Source organism: Micrasema longulum, unplaced genomic scaffold (assembly GCF_059751315.1).
Source record: "Micrasema longulum isolate JH-2025_06_02 unplaced genomic scaffold, ASM5975131v1 h1tg000274l, whole genome shotgun sequence".
In the NCBI taxonomy this organism is placed as follows: Eukaryota; Metazoa; Arthropoda; class Insecta; order Trichoptera; family Brachycentridae; genus Micrasema; species Micrasema longulum.
Window position 1 is genome coordinate 695,728 of NW_028277478.1, and position 15,927 is coordinate 711,654.

The 15,927-nt window shown below is 30.3% G+C and overlaps 1 protein-coding gene and 2 long non-coding RNA genes across 5 annotated transcripts in view; 1 reads left to right on the top strand and 2 right to left on the bottom strand.

The window, feature by feature from the left end:
- The window catches only part of Osi24 (Protein), a 157,092-nt gene that overhangs the window by 96,682 nt on the left and 44,483 nt on the right, over window positions 1-15,927 (top strand). For all 3 annotated transcript variants that reach the window (XM_088224247.1, XM_088224248.1, XM_088224249.1), the window contains one exon: window positions 3,937-4,132. In XM_088224247.1, the coding sequence (XP_088080373.1) occupies window positions 3,937-4,132 (196 nt within the window). The remainder of the gene's footprint in view (window positions 1-3,936; window positions 4,133-15,927) is intronic.
- Window positions 1-15,927, bottom strand: part of LOC148282959 (uncharacterized) — a 159,871-nt gene that overhangs the window by 92,864 nt on the left and 51,080 nt on the right. The window lies entirely within an intron of this gene.
- LOC148282962 (uncharacterized) lies at window positions 212-2,994 on the bottom strand. Its single transcript, XR_015821976.1, has 2 exons — window positions 1,892-2,994; window positions 212-1,509 (listed from the first exon to the last, which is right to left on the bottom strand). It is a non-coding gene; the product is annotated as an uncharacterized LOC148282962 (long non-coding RNA).

Below are 15,927 nucleotides of genomic sequence, written 5' to 3' on the forward strand. Positions count from 1 at the left end.
TATCGTGTTTGCTCACTATCAACCAAAAATCGCACACGTGCGACAAGTCAGAAAAGCTTTTGGCAAAAATTACTTACCAAAGATGAAGAAAAAGTCCACGCAGTGAAAAAAAGCGTCAAAAGCCCACCAAAGAAGGCAAAGACAACCCAATTAGCCGTTTGGGTAATGGCGACTATTTTTCGGGATGCGAAAGGCATAATTCTTATTGATTACTTGCAAAAGGGTAAAACAGTAACTGGAGATTATTACGCGGCATTTTTGGACCATTTTGACGCCAAATTGTAGAAAAAATGTTTTGGTTTGGATAATTAAAACTGGATATAAACCTAATAAGTTTTTTAATTATTTTAATTAAAATTCAGAGTCACCAAGAAATGTCAGCAGAAAAACTAAATTCCTCAATAAGTGACTATAGTTAAAAATAATAAGTTACATTAACCCCTTTTTTTCTAGAAAATAGTTTTATCCATCTTATTTCAATGAATATCATCATAAAGTAATTAAATTAACATTTTTCAATTCTCTCAAGTACCCTTTATTTTAATGTACACATTTCCCGTTTGAATGTAGGTGAAGTTTTAGCACGTTCTGAAAGAAACCTGAAAACACAGTTGTTCAATTTAACTACAACACACACTTGGTACTCATTATATACCCTTGGGTATTAGTTTCATTTTATTACCCCGCCTTAAAAAAAAGTCACGTGTAGAAATACGAACACACGTTTTCAGGAAAAATATCGAAATCATCAAAAAAATATTTTTAGACCGATAACTTACCAAAGAAAATAATATTAAATCGATTGTGTTATAGACAAGTCTTCAATCACAATTATAGGAAAAGTAGCTTTATTGTATTTTAATTAATTACGTTAGTCTTATTTTAGCTAAAGTGTGTAACCCACCCGTTCCTGTTATGTAACCGAAGCTGAAAATTGAAATTAATTACTAAAAATACTCTCACATTTTTTTAGGCTATCTTCAAGTCAATCCTAGCAAATGAGAAAAAAAAACATGGATCACATATTTATGTATATAGATAATTATACATGTAATATTGTGTCGAAAGGGATTTCTGAAAATGACAACGTATTAAATATCCTGAGACAAATATGTAAAACGTTCATTTGAAAGAAAGAAATGAAACCTTTTAAGATCACTAAGCAATACAAGCGTATTATTTTAATAAGATGAGAATGAAAAGCGATTAGGGAGTTTTTTTTACACAGTATGTTAATGGTTAAGCCGCAAACGCCTTTTGGCACAATCCTTTCACCAGAATGTGTGTAAGACCCACGTAATTCAAACAAATTTGGATGAAATTGTGCTTTGAAGCCTTTGTCCTGAAAAAAGCTAATATCATTAATGTATTTATCTCTCAACCGAGATATACAGAAGCCGATACGTAGTCGAAAGAAGTTTTGGGCTCGATTTCCGACATGATTTACAGAAATAATAATTATTTTTATTTTACTCAAATATTTTATAGCCCTTGGACTAGCACCTGAAGCTTTTTTTTTTATTTACAATTTTAAAAAAACCCGTTAGGGTTACGTTAGAAATTTAATATTGTCTAGTCATTTTATGTCTCGTCTAGTCTAGTTAGTTCAGTCATCATGTGCTTTTTCAGATTGATTTTAAATTTGTCTCCATTAAAAGTTTTCAAGTAGTAAGGTAGGTCGTTGTAGTGTTTAAGTCCATTATGTAGTATTTTTGACTGTCCTGTGTTTGTCTTTGCTTTTTCAATATGATAGTGTTTTTGTTGTCTGGTGTTATATTTATGTATGTCAGCATTTTTGACTAATATTATGTCGTCGTCTTGTATGTTTCCCAGTGTTATTTTGTGCACAATTTTTAAGGTCTCAATTTTAGTCAAGTAGTTTATGTCAAACTTACGACTGGTCACCTTATTTTTTTATTTGATTTTAATATGCATACGGCCTAAGCCAATTACAACAGTTACATAAAGAAACATGAATACCAGAAACTGAACAAACACCATAAAACTATGTTGCAAAGACAAACAAGGGCAAAACAATAATGGTATACAAGATATTCATAAAAACGAAAGACAAGACTTCGAGTTAAACTATGCCAATCCAATTTCATCTCACACTGTTTTAGTCGCGAAGAGATCAACAAAAAGCCGGAAGATCTATCCCAAAGAATTCGTGTGATGAATTGACTAATCTACACATTCTTGATATTGTGGCATAAAAACAAAAGTTACTCCTAGAAGATTTAATAAATAGCATATTTTGACTTTTGATAACATAGTCGGGAACATGAAACAAAAAATATTTTGACAGAGATGGGACATCACTTGTAGCATTTAGTATTTTTTAAAGGCATATAAGGTCCATCTCAGCTCAACGTTTCTCCATCCCTTTGTAATCCAAGCAACCATGCTATTTTTTTTACAATACGGTGTTGGACAGACTCGATATGGTCAATATAAGTCCTGTAGAATGGAGACTAAATAGGAGGAGCGTATTCTAGATGGGGTCGAACAAATGAACCTTTTGCATGAAAGCTTTGATGGTATTTATATTTTTGAAGTCCGTCGTCATTCCATTGATAAAACTCAGAATTTTGGGGAATTTGTTAACAATATGATCAATGTGTTCACAAAAGGAGAGTTTACTATCTAAAGTAATGCTAAGATCCTTTATTGACGAAACCATTAAAAGGGAAATATTTTTTAGTTTGTAGTTGAATTGTATAGGTTTTTTTCGTCGCGAGAAAGATATTATTTTACATTTGTCAGTGTTCAGTTGAAGACAATTGATGTTCATTAAAACAATTAATATCGTGTTGAAAAATAAGACAATCATTGGAAGATTCGATAAATTGAAGTGTCTTGTAAAGAAAAAGCCATAAATTTGAATTTTGAAAAACATTGATAATATCATTTATAAAAATATTAAATAATAATGGAGCAAGGTAGGCTCCAAAAGTTCCTAGGATTATCTTCAGGTCATTAAAAAAATAAAAATACGCTGATCTACAAATGCAGTGAAAAATGTATACATACACCATTAGGTGCTTAAAGAACATTTACTGGGCTAAAGCTCTGGCTGATTCAACTTAGAGTTCCAAATTTAATGAGAAGTAACGTTTTTATCAAATAAACAGTCTAAATGTACAGTTTTAAACAAAATGTTATATTTATGCCAAGAAATTTTATTTTTGTGACATTATTGAGGAAATTGTTTTTTTAAATTCTATCATTATTTATAATATTTTTATTATAGATATAAAAAAAGTAATGTTATCATAAGTTTCCATAAGAAATTATTCATACTTGCTGTTTCTAAACAATATACTTTATAAAATACAACAAATTAGTTATTTTGCATCTTAAATGACATTTGGCTGATCCAAAAGCAATAATATTAGCAAAAAAAAGAACCGTTACAAAACAAGGGCGCAAAACAATATTTTGGCATTGTATATGTAAGTCGGAGTTAGGTTCGTGCTTCAAATATTATTTTTATGATTTTTTTGCCTTTTTCAGTCATTTTTTGCTTTTGTTTTATTCATACGTTTTTAATATTTCTATTTAAGTCAGTTTTCGCCGGATTTAAAAAAAATATATAATAATAAAAAATCATCAGACTCGATCTCAATTACGACAAAACCCGGTCACTGGTAAACATTTATAAATAAAAGTGAAATAAAACTATAAAAGTATTTTTATTATTATAATTAAAATGCAGTTCCACCAATAAATGTCAGTGGAAAAACTCAAAATATTTTTTTTAATTGCACACTGTGGACAGTAGAAAAGGACTCTTGGCTAGGTTATATTTTGTTTTATATGTCTATGTGAGTGTTGAAGTAATTTGTTGTTGTTGCAAAAATGCACAAATAAGTACATTACGTGTCTCAGTTGAGACATTTTCCGATCTTTAATCCTTTGGCTGCCATATTTCAGGACTGTCGCAGTTTTCCGGAGCGTCGACCAACTTTGGACAGCCTCAAGTTCAGACGGATGATATGGACTATAAGGACATTGGGTATGGAGACAATGACCCTTCATACACGTATCCGAATACCGACACAGTAGGAACTTTACCAGCCACGGCCCTGTATGGAACCAAGGATGATCTAGCGAACGTGGCAATGTCGAGGTAAGAGTTAAAATAATACTAACTTTATTATTGTTCATTTCTATGGTAAATTTTTAGCAAAGTTGTAGTACTCAAATTGGCCATTCAACCACATTAAAAAAAATATTAATAAAAAGGTACATGTTTTTAAAAATTCTATACAAATCTACTTTTACACATCCAGTAAATGTGATCACTGTAACTCTCCAAAAAAGAGACTAGCTCTTGTGCTAAGAAAATGACTTACCCTGTCGTAATTGTTTATTGTTTATTATAAGAGTTTATATAATTTTAAATACGAGTACATAAAAAAACTAACATAGGAAATATAAAAAAAAAACATAAAACAATAATACATTCATACTAATTAAAATTTAATGTAGTTTTTCAAAAAAATTTTAGATTTACTTTGAATTTATTTATTGATTTATTATTTTTAATAGTTTATAGTTCATTGGGAAGATTATTATAATTTTTTACACCTTTGAAGACAAAGCTAAAATTTATTCTGAAAAAAAAATTACAACCAAAAAATTATTCTTAAAAAACAAACAACACAGTTCCATGAAAAGGCGTTCGAACTTAAATATTTGATTTTTTAATGATTATTGTAAGGCGTAATAATTTAACCAGGAATCTAAGAGAAATATCACAAAATTTTCGTGTGCTAAAATGATTGTATTTCTTTATAAAAACCAATGAATGTTTTTTTTTACTCACTCTCTTGTTTCATTTATAAGCATCTAATCATTAAAAAAAAAGTGAAATACTTCGTCTTTATTTATCTTGATTTTGTCTTAATTTTAAGAAGCGTAATCCACCGGTCGTAAAGTAAGTATATTTTTGTTATATAAAACTTTTATATGTATTTTTTTTACTAAAAAAACCTTAAATAGTGTTCATTAATGGTAATATTGAAAAATAGCATTTCAAAATGACGGAATCCTATGGTTTCCTTAATTTTTATCAGACTTCAATCTTAAAAGGAAATATTTGCGCCTTTATAATATGACATATTATGCTAATTTAAGTACCTTAAAGTATAAATAATTTTCAAATGTGATATTTTTTTTTTTTATTCTTATTGAAATATTATTTATTCAATCGACATAAACTTTGTGGAACAACATTATGTATTTTTTTATACGGTTGATTATACCTTTTGAATTTATTTTGAAACACAATTGTATAATTTCGGAGAGCATAGATATTTTAAAAATTTCTTCACCATTATATTCCCGTTTGATACTACCTCCCCCTCCTTAATTTGCTATTTTTACCGCTTTCATTACCTAGATTTTTTATTTAAATTAATTTTAAATGGGTTTTCCTAGAGATTTAAGAAATTATAACTTTTGTTATAATTTCTTAAATCTCTTTTTCAAGGGAAAAAGCGGGTGCTATAAGTGTTAAATATTTTTATTTAACACTTATAGCACCCGCTTTTTCCCTACACATTTTTTCGCATATTGTTATCCGTTTCTTACGAGATAGTTACGTATAAACGACTCCTCTAACATATGGTATAGGTTTGCATATTCGGTCGCGTTCCAATGCGATGCCCTCCAGCCACCCACGCTTACCTCAGGCCCCGCGAGACCCCTAAATTTCTCACCCCCCCTCGATGTTGGCCTTTATAAGGCGGATTTCTAGCCCCAGAAGTCAGAGTATTCCGGGTCGTTCTCTAACCTTTCTGCTTACCTAACTTCTTGGTACTTTTTGGAAAGGACAGCCACTCAGAGCTCTCCTAGCGAACCAGCTTGCTTTCCTTTTCTGGAACTCTTTGGTACTAGACTATGCCCTGACTCTCATCTCGTACAGTCATATTATACTGTCAACCCTTGCTTACCTAGTTGCTTGCCTTGTTTGGCACCTCCGGGTTCTTTGGTCAGACATATAATTTGATTAATCGAGGTCCTACTAATTGATTCCGAGTACCTACTCAGTGAAGTACGAATGCTGGCTGTTCGGCCTTTTCACTAACTTCTGAATATGGTGCGAGACATCATATTACTAGGAAGAGCTAGTTCGGTTGTCCGAGGCACACACGTGTTTTGGCCATCCGGATCCCGAGATCACCCTCTGTTGCGAATAACAATTCCACTGCCTCTCAATCTGTAAAATCAGTGCTTGTCAACCCGTGTAACCAACGATATTGTATTGAGTTAATTTCCTAGTGCTTGTACTGTGTGTAAAGTATGAACTGAATCAATAAATATCTTTGAAATATAACCAGACGTGTTATACACTCTAAAATTGACTAAATTACATCAACGTAGAACATCAACCAATCAAACGAATTTATACAATATATTTTTTTAAATTCATTTCATAAATTTATTACAAAAAATAATAATACAGTTTACATAGTTAATAACAGGGAATCTATATAAAACGAATTAATGTAAAATGATAACGGAGTATTCTCTGTTTCCGGATACCCTCCATTTAACATGGCTCAGCCTGTTCTAAGATGAAGACCTTTTATCTTCAGAGCATAATTAGTCCTAATAGTTCTAGATCAATAAGTATTCATTCTTTAAAATTGTATAAATTTCTTTATTATATATTTTTTTTCTTTTTTTTTCTTGATTTTATTTATAAGAACAATTTTTTTTTAACAGTTATTAATTATGTGTATATTTATATAAGCTACCTAAGAAGATGATTTAAATAATAACACATGTATTACATGTAATTAATGAAAGAAAAATCTTCGTTTAGTGTTATTCAAAATTGTTTTATTTTATTTTTATTAATATGTGTTGCTTTCTTTCTTGTTTTTTACAGGTTTAAATATTTCTTTCACCAAATATTTAATTTTTCAAGTATTTTTATAACTAGTAATATTATTTTCAAACCGTGTATTTTTTTTTGACTCCTTAATTTCTAAATAACTGTTTAGTAATAATTTCTTTTAAATACTATATTTTACTTATTTCACTTACATGTAAGTATTTTATTATATGCAATTTAAAAGTAAAAAACAATAAGTGCCGTATATTTCAATAAAAACAACAAAAAAAATATATTAATATACATATACTAATAAAACAATAACATAAAGAAGAAAAACTAAAGCTACTTAATTATAAATGCCTAGCTCATCAAATGTAAGAAATTAAAAATAGTTATGATACGAATAATAAAACTACTGCTTATTGCCCTTGATTTATTGCAGTTGATTTCATTATATTATTCACGTAGGTTGAGCAGAAAATTTACTTTATGTTATTGTTATAGTTCTTGAACAAGGCTTAATATAATTCATCTATTAATATAATGCAAAATACTGGCAACGTTAAATTTATCACTGCCAAATTTAAAAAAAAATACGATACAAATAACTCATATTTTATTTGCAAAAAGGAAAACAATGTCAATAGATCAGGTAAGGATAGTATTAATTTGTGCAATTTAGTTGGTGAGTCCAAAATATGTATTTATGTGTATGCATGTATTAATACTTCAAATCGTATTATTTTTCTATAAACCTCTTAAAATAACATTTCTGTAAATGGCAGAAATACCGTGTAGAAATAAAATAAATCATTTTTATTCAGTTTAAGCCGATTCGTTTATTTAAAATAACATATACAAAACAAACGAAAATTCAATATGTACAAATGAAAAAAAGACAAAAAATACAAAAAAGACTCTTGTCAAAAGATTAGGAAAATCTTGCTCCAGAAAACCCCTTTGGATGCATAGAATAGATTTACAGTTCGACCAATTTTGTTCAGCATAGCGGTAGCCCTTTCAACGACGGATTGGTTCTGTAAATTGGAATATGAAACAATCTATGCTGACGCTGTCTTAGGTTATTATAAGGAACATACAAACCAATGCTTATATCGGTAACCATCTGTCATTTTTATAAATGTTCAGGAGAGCTCAAATAAGATTTTGTTTCAATCTACAAACTAAAATATTTTAGTGTTTTGTCTAGTTTTTAATAGTTATTAACCTTTTTAGTATATAAATATTGGTGTCGTTTATTATTTTTTAATAAGTATTTACTGAAATATTTTAAATTGAAAGGCAAATGGTCCCTTTTGCCATCAAAATGTTTCTGATATTAGTTCAACTGGTCCATTTTGGTCACATTTTTTACGTAACCAGAATGCGATAATTTTAAAGTTGTGCTTTAACCATCACCCAATTTACTCACCGGTTAAAATTTTTTCACCATTATCATCATCATCATTTCATTTTCGCACCTGATGGTGCATAAGAAACTGCATTGGTACCCCAATCGCAGTGTATCATGATCATTGTTTGTTCATCATCATCATTATTTCCTTTCCGCACCTAATGGCACATACGGCACTGCATTGGTATTTGTCAGCCTCGTGACGTAGTGGTCAGCGCGTTTGCCTACCATGTAAGAGGTCTCTGGTTTGATTCCCGTTTGACATGGTTGACATGAAATATTTATTTGAAAAGGTGATTTTACACTAAAATATTTCTCTGGACCGGCACCTGAAGCGTAAGACTGATCATCTTACCTTCATGTAACAAAAATGATCAAGATACATGACGATTGATGAACCACTGTTTGCTACATGAAGGTAATATAAAGTCTTGCGCTTCAAAAGTCAATCTGCGGACTACGAAATATTGTTGTGTTAAACACCCTTTAAAATAAATATTTCATTAACATATTACAACAGAGATAAAGAACATTTAAGAGAAGGTAATATAGAAGTCTAGGCATCTACAGGGCTTATGACCTGTCAATGGCTGGTTTAAGTGGCCACTTTACACACTGTGTAACATTCACCATTCTGCCTATATTTGAACATCTATATTCCTTCAATTCTTTCATCTGTTGATGTTTGTAGACTTCTATATTACCTTCTATATTACCTTCTCTTAAATGTTCTTCATCTCTGTTGTAATATGTTAATATAAACAGCTCCCCAGGGAGTTGAATCCAGTCCTTGTCTACAAAAATTTGGACAAACACAAAATATTGGTAAATATTTCATGTTTCACAAAAAAAAAAAAAACAATTGGCGCTTTTATAATTTATCTAAATATTTAAATTAGAAAAAATGTTTTAACAAGTTGTAAATAACTCACTATTGGAAATAAAAATCGATTTAGGAAGAGAGGGGTTCAAATTTCGGAACTTTAATCCATGAATCCGTGACACTAGCCACGGGAGCACAACCCAATTCTTAGCTTTGAAGCAGAAAGAGAAAAGATAAAAAAATAATCAACAATAAATTTTTAAAAAGCTAAAAAATTTCATTAAAAGATTATTCATATAAATTTATAAATATAAGTATTATGATTTTTTGTGACGTACACGTGTAGCCGTTCGGTAACGTTTTTATTGTTATGGTACAAGTTGTTACATTACATTGTGTACAACAGGAGTTCATTGTATATATTCTGAGCCAAGTAAATACATTCACTAAGCAAACGCAATCTCGAACTAAGCAACCAATAAACAACTTTAACAATGCTTTGTATCTTAGCTTTGCAAAACGTTAAATAATAAATTCGCCCTTTTCAGTATTTATAGGCTATATCGTCGCTGTTCAAGCAAAAGTCACTACCCCAAATCACACCATTTAAAAAAATCGCAATTTCGTAGTTTGGAGAACTAGGAAAAATCAGATTTTTGTGTTTGAAAGTGTTGTGCACACAACATAATTTCTTTATGTCTTTTTTATAAATTCTATTCGTAAGTTTTTCTTTCAGATACATTTTCTTACGTCTAGAAGGTTTTTAATGTAGCAAGTTGGCCAAAATTTGGTATCATGACTTTTGTTTGTTTGAAATCTAGACAATGCAACCCGAAAGAGTTAGAGACAGGAAATAAATACACCAAAATTATATTCAATTTAAATAAATATTTTTAACATGCTTTTGTTTTTTGTTTTAATATACAAATACCAAAACACAAACGGAATTTTGGTTTTAGGAAAAAAACTCGTATACTTAAAACAATGATAAAAATCTGTCTAAACGGTCAATTTATGTATTTATTTATTTATTTATGCAAATACACATAAAAGTATATTATTTAAAAAAAAAAGCTTATCCCATATTCTATGAGGCTAAGAGCCAAATTAATATTTATGTTTAAAGCATTAACTTAGTGGGCAAAAATTTAAATTGATGATTTTAAATATTAGTATGTAACAATGGTAAAACAAGTAAATATGGCAAATATGAATGGTAACGTGAGACGAGGACGACCAAAAAGACGTGGCATGATCAGATAAACCAAAATTTCAAATCTGGTCATGTCAAAAGCAGACAGAACCGAAGGGCATGTGGAAGAAGCTAGGAATGTATGCCAGGATAGACGAGTGTGGCGGTCCATTCTCTCTGCCAGCTCTACGGGGAAATGGCGTGATGGTAGTAGTAGTGGTAGTAGTAGTAGTAGTAGTAGTAGTAGTAGTAGTAGTAGTAGTAGTAGTAGTAGTAGTAGTAGTAGTAGTAGTAGTAGTAGTGGTAGTAGTAGTAGTAGTAGTAGTAGTAGTAGAAGTAGTAGTAGTAGTTGAGATTTAGTAAACTTCACACTACTGTTTTTCACTTAGAACAAACAAAAAACTTTTGATTAAGGCAACTTTTTAAAACTAAGTTACCTTGGTGTCTTTTGCTTTGAATGGCTTATTCAATTCACAACGGAGTTTTTTGGGTAAGTGACTTTTGTCGAATGGTGACGATTTTGTGGAAGAAAATAGAAAGCAGTTTAAAGGACAGCATGTATTTTTTTATGAAAGGAAAAAATAACAACGTTATTTCTCATTTCTATTTGTACAATGTTTGTTCAAATACAATATTTACTTATTTATTTAGTTAATAATCATGCTAAAACATAAAACGGACAGAACATACAAATTGTATTGTATAGTTTTGTGTTTGTTGAAGAATAAAGTCCTGTTTGTGAAATAGAACCAGACCAACGGTGGTCGAGGGCTTTCGACTAGATAATAGAGACTTCTTAAAACCCTGAAAAAGAAATTCAAGTACAGATAAATCCTACTCGTAGTACAGTGGCTGGTGCGTTTGCGTATCATGCTTGAGGTCTTTTTAAAAATAAAAAAATTACAGGGGATATCAAAAGTAATACACGTAAAAAAAATATAACAAATAAAATATACAGAGAATAAAACCAATGACAGATATCCACAGAAATACATTAAATACTCGTGCAATACATACTAGTGTGTTAGGGTGAGTGTAAGTGCGTGAGAGGGCGGGTGAGTGGGTGTTATATTGGAATGAGGGTGTACGTGTGTGTAAATATTATTGCACAAGAGTCGAAAATATAAATATATGCAAAATATTAAGAATTTGGGATAAATAAAATAAAATAAAATAAAATATGATAAAATAAGACTACATTATTGAAACAAAGTATAAAATTGGATTTTATTATAACAAGGGTGGATAAAAAAATATTTTTAATTTGGTTCTACCCTGCAATACTGATCACAGTACCTTAATTAATTAATGGGGACTTGAATAAATTCACGATTTATCTTAGAATTTTTCATCGGAAAGAACTCGTCAAAATTATTGAGAAGCTCCTCTATTAGGTTTTACATGACAGTATATGTTATTCCACGAAAGTGAAAAAATACTATTTTTTTCTAGCCTTCAACATGTTGAATTTCAAAAAATTGCAAAGAATTCAATGCATTTATATTTTTCCGAAATATCTGCTGCAAAGCCATATACAATTTATTTATTTAACACTTTATATACATATACATATAAGAGCGGGAATATTGCTTCAAGGCCATTTTTTTCCACGTACCCTAATCGTTAAGTTTTTAGTTTAAAAATTACAAGTACACGGACATATTGAATCCTCATATTTAATACAAAATTAAAAACAAAGATTTACTAAAAAAAATATAAAAAAACCCTATACTATAAAAAGTGAAGAGGGGATGGAAAGAAAAGAAGAAAGATAAATGAATAACTTAAATATTTGGATAGTGACATTTCAATCTTGACTTAAATGTAAACAAAGAAGGGAAATCTCTAACATTAGTGGTTTTATTATTCCACAATTAAGCAGCTACGACTGTAAAAGACAAGGCAAGAAAATTAGAGCGATGAAAGGGTATTAAAGGGGTTCTCTCTTTAATAGAACGAAGTGATAGTCCGTGTTGTGATAGAGGTTGGAAGAGTTCTCTCAGATAAACAGGCAAAGTGGGATTATTAAAAATATTATGAAGAAGTGATATAATGAAAATGTTTCGTCTATACCCATACTGAACCAGTGTAGTTGCGTGCGATATTCAGTTATGTGGTCGAATTTGCGAAGATCAAAGATATGCCGTTTACAAACATTCTTCAACAGTTCCAACTTATTAAGTAATTTATAGTAAGCATCTCGATAATATCTATCTGCATAATCGAGGAGTGGAAGAAGTAAGCTCTGGACTAATGTTTGCTTAACATTAATTGGCAAAAAATTATGTTATCTTTTAAGTGAAGGCAAACTGCTGTAAAAAATACGACCAACTTATGGGGAAATACTTATAGGGAATAAAGGTGACCATGATCTGTCAGAAAATCACCGAATATCAACATCATTATATGTGCTTGGCACTATAATCAGCTGGGTGTAGTGTTTTTTTTTTATGAGCTGAATTCTTAATATCATTGTTTGATGTAATTACTGTATATTGTATATTGAGATTTCATATTTTTATTTCGTTTTTTTATGTTTTAAATTATTAACTAGGGATTATACACAGGATGTTTCTGCGTTCGTCTGCATTTTGCTACAATTTTTGATAGTAAAAATATAATGAAATGTATTAAATGCATTTGTATTAAGCTATAGATAAAAGACACTGGTTCATAAATATATCATTCAATCAAATCATGTATAGGTCGATTATCTAGTACTGGCGTTTTCGCAAAACAAATACAAAAACATTTTTTTATGTACAGAATATTGATTTTTAAAATCTTGATTTAACATATTGTCTTAATAAAATTAAGTTCATTTTTATAATTTTAGCCCGACATTAGTTCATTTAATATTTGTTAAACTAACTAAAAAAAGGTTGAGATTTTAAGAGAAATATGGTGATATGACGTTAGTTAGATTGAATACAAATTTAAGAAATAAATCGGATTAAAAATATAACAATTTAAATAAATCAGCAGTTAGAATTTAAAATCTCACCTTTTTTGCAAATAAACTATCTTAAATCAATGCATTTTTTTTATATTTTGTTATTTTGCACCACAACAGGCCAAGAGGCCCAATTACAGTGGTGAATTACATCACAGAACACCCAGGCTTGAGAAAAATCACATTTCATTTTTGTGTTCTCACCGGGAATCAAACCCGGAACCTTCCGTATGTAAGTCAAGCGTCTTAACCACTGCACCACGGAAGCCGCCCCCTTAGTATGACTCTGTACATTGCAATAAAACAATAAATATTTTCGTACAATAGAATCCTCCCTTACAGTACCTAATTATCAGGTCCGGACTTCAGAGCTTGCCTCTCCAGTACGCAGCGTCAGATATCGCCTGGTCAGTGGCCATCCTCAAATCCTTCTCATCACAAGTTAACTGCATTAATGGACACAGCAGCAGCTCCTTACAGTACTTAGTTTTTTTTCTCTTATTGGTAAGAGTCAGTGCTATGCAAGCTCCTGACGTCACTGCGACCTGTGAAGATCTATTGTGACGGGTCCCCGCGAATAGTTTTTGCCCCACAAGACCAGGTCTATAAAGAGCCTGGCTACTGTGTGAAAGGCGAGAGTTAACAATTTGCTAAATCTCCCCCTTCAAACCCAGAACCGTAAAAAATCGAGCTATTAGGAAGGGGGCGAGCTCTTTCATATCCTCAAGTTTAACAAGTGGTTCCCCGAGGATGAAGCTCCTTTTATGATGTAAAACATCACATTTACATAAAATGTGTAGAGGTGTTTCCTAATCTGCACTGCAGAACCTACATCTAGAAGTTTCGAAAGGTTTATTCTAGAAAGGTCTTTGTTTAATATGCAGTGCCCCAGTACATCGCTTACACATGTTTTTAATAATTTTTTCCCTCTATGTTTAATCAGAATATTATGTGTTGTATCTCTTTAGATCTTTTTTTTAAATGCACCTACATTTCAGAAAATATTAAGTTTTTAATCAATTAACTTTACCCTGCATAATATTTACCTCTCTTAAAATGCCTAGTAGAGAGTGAAAGCACTAATTGGTCAAATCAATAAGTGGAAATATACCATACATTTTCAAATTGTAAATTATATTTAAATAAAAATTATTTTATCATTGCAATTGCATGCCATAAAGAATTGTCAATGAATAACTGAAATCATATTTTGTTATTATATTTTAAATTTCATTGATAAACCTTTACGGGTTACATATATTTAACAAAATATTTTTACTTTTAAATTTCACATTATACTGTTATTGATAATATTTTTAACATCTTTAGTAAAAGTTGTCTTTGTTAAGTTTTGTCTGGTAGTTTATTTTATACTTAGTTTAGTCCATAGTTTATTTGTCTCGACTGTCCTTGTCTCGTTTTAGAAGGTTGTGTATGATATTTTTCTGATATTCTCGTATTGTGTCCATGTTTACAACATTTTTTTTCAAGTTTTAGTTCTTCGTCTACAATTACATCAGTGGCTAATTAGTGGGTAAATTTTAATGATTCAAGTTGAAAGAGTTCAGCTATATTTAATTGCTTGGTTAGTTTAAAAAGTCATCTAGTTGCTGTTAGATAGCGAAGGTCATATTCTAACTTTAAATTTTTTTTTTTTTTCTTTATAGTCTGTATATGTCATTTTTATTTCCTGTTCCCCATAGTTGTTGCATTTTACAAAATTTAGTTTTTATGTTGGCTTCATACATTTTTTTTTCCTTTTTTGGAAAAAAAAAGTTTAAAAAAAAAGACTCGAGAATGTCGCCACTTTGCTAATTAAATCGTCAATATGAATTGTTTATGTCAATTGTCTAAGTATTATTCATTTTTAGTTTTTAACATATATAAATACCAGTTAAATTTATGCAAAATATAACCGATCGAAGTGTACCTCAATTATTTGTTATTGTTATTATAGTGAAAATTCGATGAATAATATAGTTTTATTGCTTATTTGTTTCTAGATCTTAGATTAAAATATGAAGTAACATTATAAAGCACATCATTTTGAAACCCCTTCCATCAAGAGAAGAAAGGTATTTTGATAAATAGCTTGTTAATATTAAATGTAGATATTTGTTATGTAGATTGATTTATGAGCAAATGCCATACTACCAGAACTTGTGGTTTTCATCAACAAATATCCACTGAAATTCATCTAAAATTAGCCAATCCAAAGGCTATATTTCACGTGTAATCATTCATCCGATCTATTCACAACTCACCAAATTTTATTGAAAACTTAGGGTTGATTTAAACAAAATTAATCAATTTATCTTGTTAGAAACATTGCAAATTTTTAAGACTAACCCCATGATATATTTTTTTATCATTTTAACTTACTAAGCATCATCGATCTGTTTCTGATTCTTCGATTAGGAAAACAGTTTTTTGTGTACTATAGAACCAGAATCCTCGACGAGTATTTTTGACTCGATATATCCCAGGTAAGAATTATGAAAAAGGATGTTGAGTGCAGATAAACCTTCCTGTTCTGTTCACTTACCTGTTCTCAAGTTCTAGGTTTGCTTATTTGCAGTTTTAAACTGCAATATATCAGTATTTTTGTACTTGCGCTTGAAGCGTAAGAGTGCTCATCTTTCTTTCCTGTAACAGGTGAACAAACTACTCCGCATTTTGTTTATCAATGCGGTGT